Source organism: Notolepis coatsorum, assembly GCF_963971535.1.
Source record: "Notolepis coatsorum genome assembly, chromosome: 3".
NCBI lineage: Eukaryota > Metazoa > Chordata > Actinopteri > Aulopiformes > Paralepididae > Notolepis > Notolepis coatsorum.
In genome coordinates, this window is record NC_140167.1 from 1494422 (window position 1) to 1496955 (window position 2534).

At 37.1% G+C, this 2534-nt stretch overlaps 1 protein-coding gene across 1 annotated transcript in view; it reads right to left on the reverse strand.

Moving 5' to 3' along the window:
• Window positions 1-2534, reverse strand: part of dpysl5a (dihydropyrimidinase like 5a) — a gene marked incomplete at both ends in the record, with an annotated part of 38659 nt that continues 36125 nt past the window's right edge. Inside the window, one exon of the mRNA XM_084310005.1 lies at window positions 1-86. Coding sequence (XP_084166131.1) covers window positions 1-86 — 86 coding nt within the window. The remainder of the gene's footprint in view (window positions 87-2534) is intronic.

Genomic DNA, 2534 nt, shown 5'->3' on the forward strand with positions numbered 1-2534 from the left:
TTACCAGATCCCACTGGATCTGCCTCCGGGCGGAGCCAGGATCCTGGCGGAGGATCTCTTTGGAATCTTGTCATCAATCTGGGCACCTGGAGGGGAGGGGGGAAGGGGGAGGGGATCACACATTCAGGTGGGTTCTTAATTTAATAATCCTGTTAAACTGTAGGGGGACCCTGCTGTTTTATCATAAATCGATCAATATAAGAATGTATCGGAATATTGCAAATTCTATCTCTCTTTTATCGTAAAACCGCTATTTAAACGACTAAATCCAGATTAAACACTGCCATTGGAAAGAGGAGCCTTTTCCCTATCCATAGATGTATGTTTGAATGTATAATTCAAATGGATTATAATTATTATTACTGTATCTACAAATCCTTCTGTTTAATCATCTTCCCTTTATTCATTTGCTTAGATTGTTTGTACACTTGATCTCAAGAAGGTGCTGAACGAGCTCAGTGAATGAGCTCGGATCCGACACAATTTTAGCATGGTGTTATTCACCGGCAAAGATGCACAAAAAAAATATCAGAATTTATATTCTCCTTTGTTTCATCACAATTTACTCAAGCCTAGTAACAGACACAATATTTCTGACACTGGGAATACATTCCCCCAGGTCCATAGATGTTCCTAGATACCAAGAACATGCAAATTCACCTTGTAGAAGTGGAGCAATCTTCCATTTACTCGGGCATGTACTTTTAGGCGAAACTTCTGAAAATAGGGCTACAGCTTAACAGGTTTTAAAGCAGTGAAACAGGATGAACTAGTAGGACGACTCTTAAACACTCTGAAATCACAGCAGTGTGATTCAGGTCAAGTCAAGTTCATTTGTGTAGCAGCGCAATATCACACATACATCCATCATCACATATATGTCATCTATCACTCTGCCCTCAGATTCACCACTGGTGATAGATATGACACACACCACTGTGTCCTTTATGAGAAGGTTGGTTGGTCCTCTCTGACGGAGAGGTGCAACAAAACACTGGTATTTGTTCATTCTTAAGGCCCTTATTGGTAAGCTACCTCCTTATACTACATCATTATTGGTAAGCTACCTCCTTATACTACATCATTATTGTAAGCTACCTCCTTATACTACATCATTATTGGTAAGCTACCTCCTTATACTACATCATTTTTCTAAGCTACCTCCTTATACTACATCGTTATTGGTAAGCTACCTCCTTATACTACATCGTTATTGGTAAGCTACCTCCCTATACTACATCATTATTGGTAAGCTACCTCCTTATACTACATCATTATTGGTAAGATACCTCCTTATACTACATCATTATTGGTAAGCTGCCTCCTTATACTACATCATTATTGGTAAGATACCTCCTTATACTACATCATTATTGGTAAGCTGCCTCCTTATACTACATCATTATTGGTAAGCTACCTCCTTATACTACATCATTATTGGTAAGATACCTCCTTATACTACATCATTATTGGTAAGCTACCTCCTTATACTACATCGTTATTGGTAAGCTACCTCCTTATACTACATCATTATTGGTAAGCTACCTCCTTATACTACATCATTATTGGTAAGCTACCTCCTTATACTACATCGTTATTGGTAAGCTACCTCCTTATACTACATCATTATTGGTAAGCTACCTCCTTATACTACATCATTATTGGTAAGCTACATCCTTATACTACATCGTTATTGGTAAGCTACCTCATTATACTACATCATTATTGGTAAGCTACCTCCCTATACTACATCATTATTGGTAAGCTACCTCCTTATACTACATCATTATTGGTAAGCTACCTCCTTATACTACATCATTATTGGTAAGCTGCCTCCTTATACTACATCATTATTGGTAAGCTACCTCCTTATACTACATCATTATTGGTAAGCTACCTCCTTATACTACATCATTATTGGTAAGCTACCTCCTTATACTACATCATTATTGGTAAGCTACCTCCTTATACTACATCATGATTGGTACCTCCTTATACTACATCATTATTGGTAAGCTACCTCCTTATACTACATCATTATTGTAAGCTACCTCCTTATACTACATCATTATTGGTAAGCTACATCCTTATACTACATCGTTATTGGTAAGCTACCTCCTTATACTACATCATTATTGTAAGCTACCTCCTTATACTACATCATTATTGTAAGCTACCTCCTTATACTACATCATTATTGGTAAGCTACATCCTTATACTACATCATTATTGGTAAGCTACCTCCTTATACTACATCGTTATTGGTAAGCTACCTCCTTATACTACATCATTATTGGTAAGCTACCTCCTTATACTACATCATTATTGGTAAGCTACATCCTTATACTACATTATTATTGGTAAGCTACCTCCTTATACTACATCGTTATTGGTAAGCTACCTCCTTATACTACATCGTTATTGGTAAGCTACCTCCTTATACTACATCATTATTGGTAAGCTACATCCTTATACTACATCGTTATTGGTAAGCTACCTCCTTATACTACATCATTATTGGTAAGCTACCACCT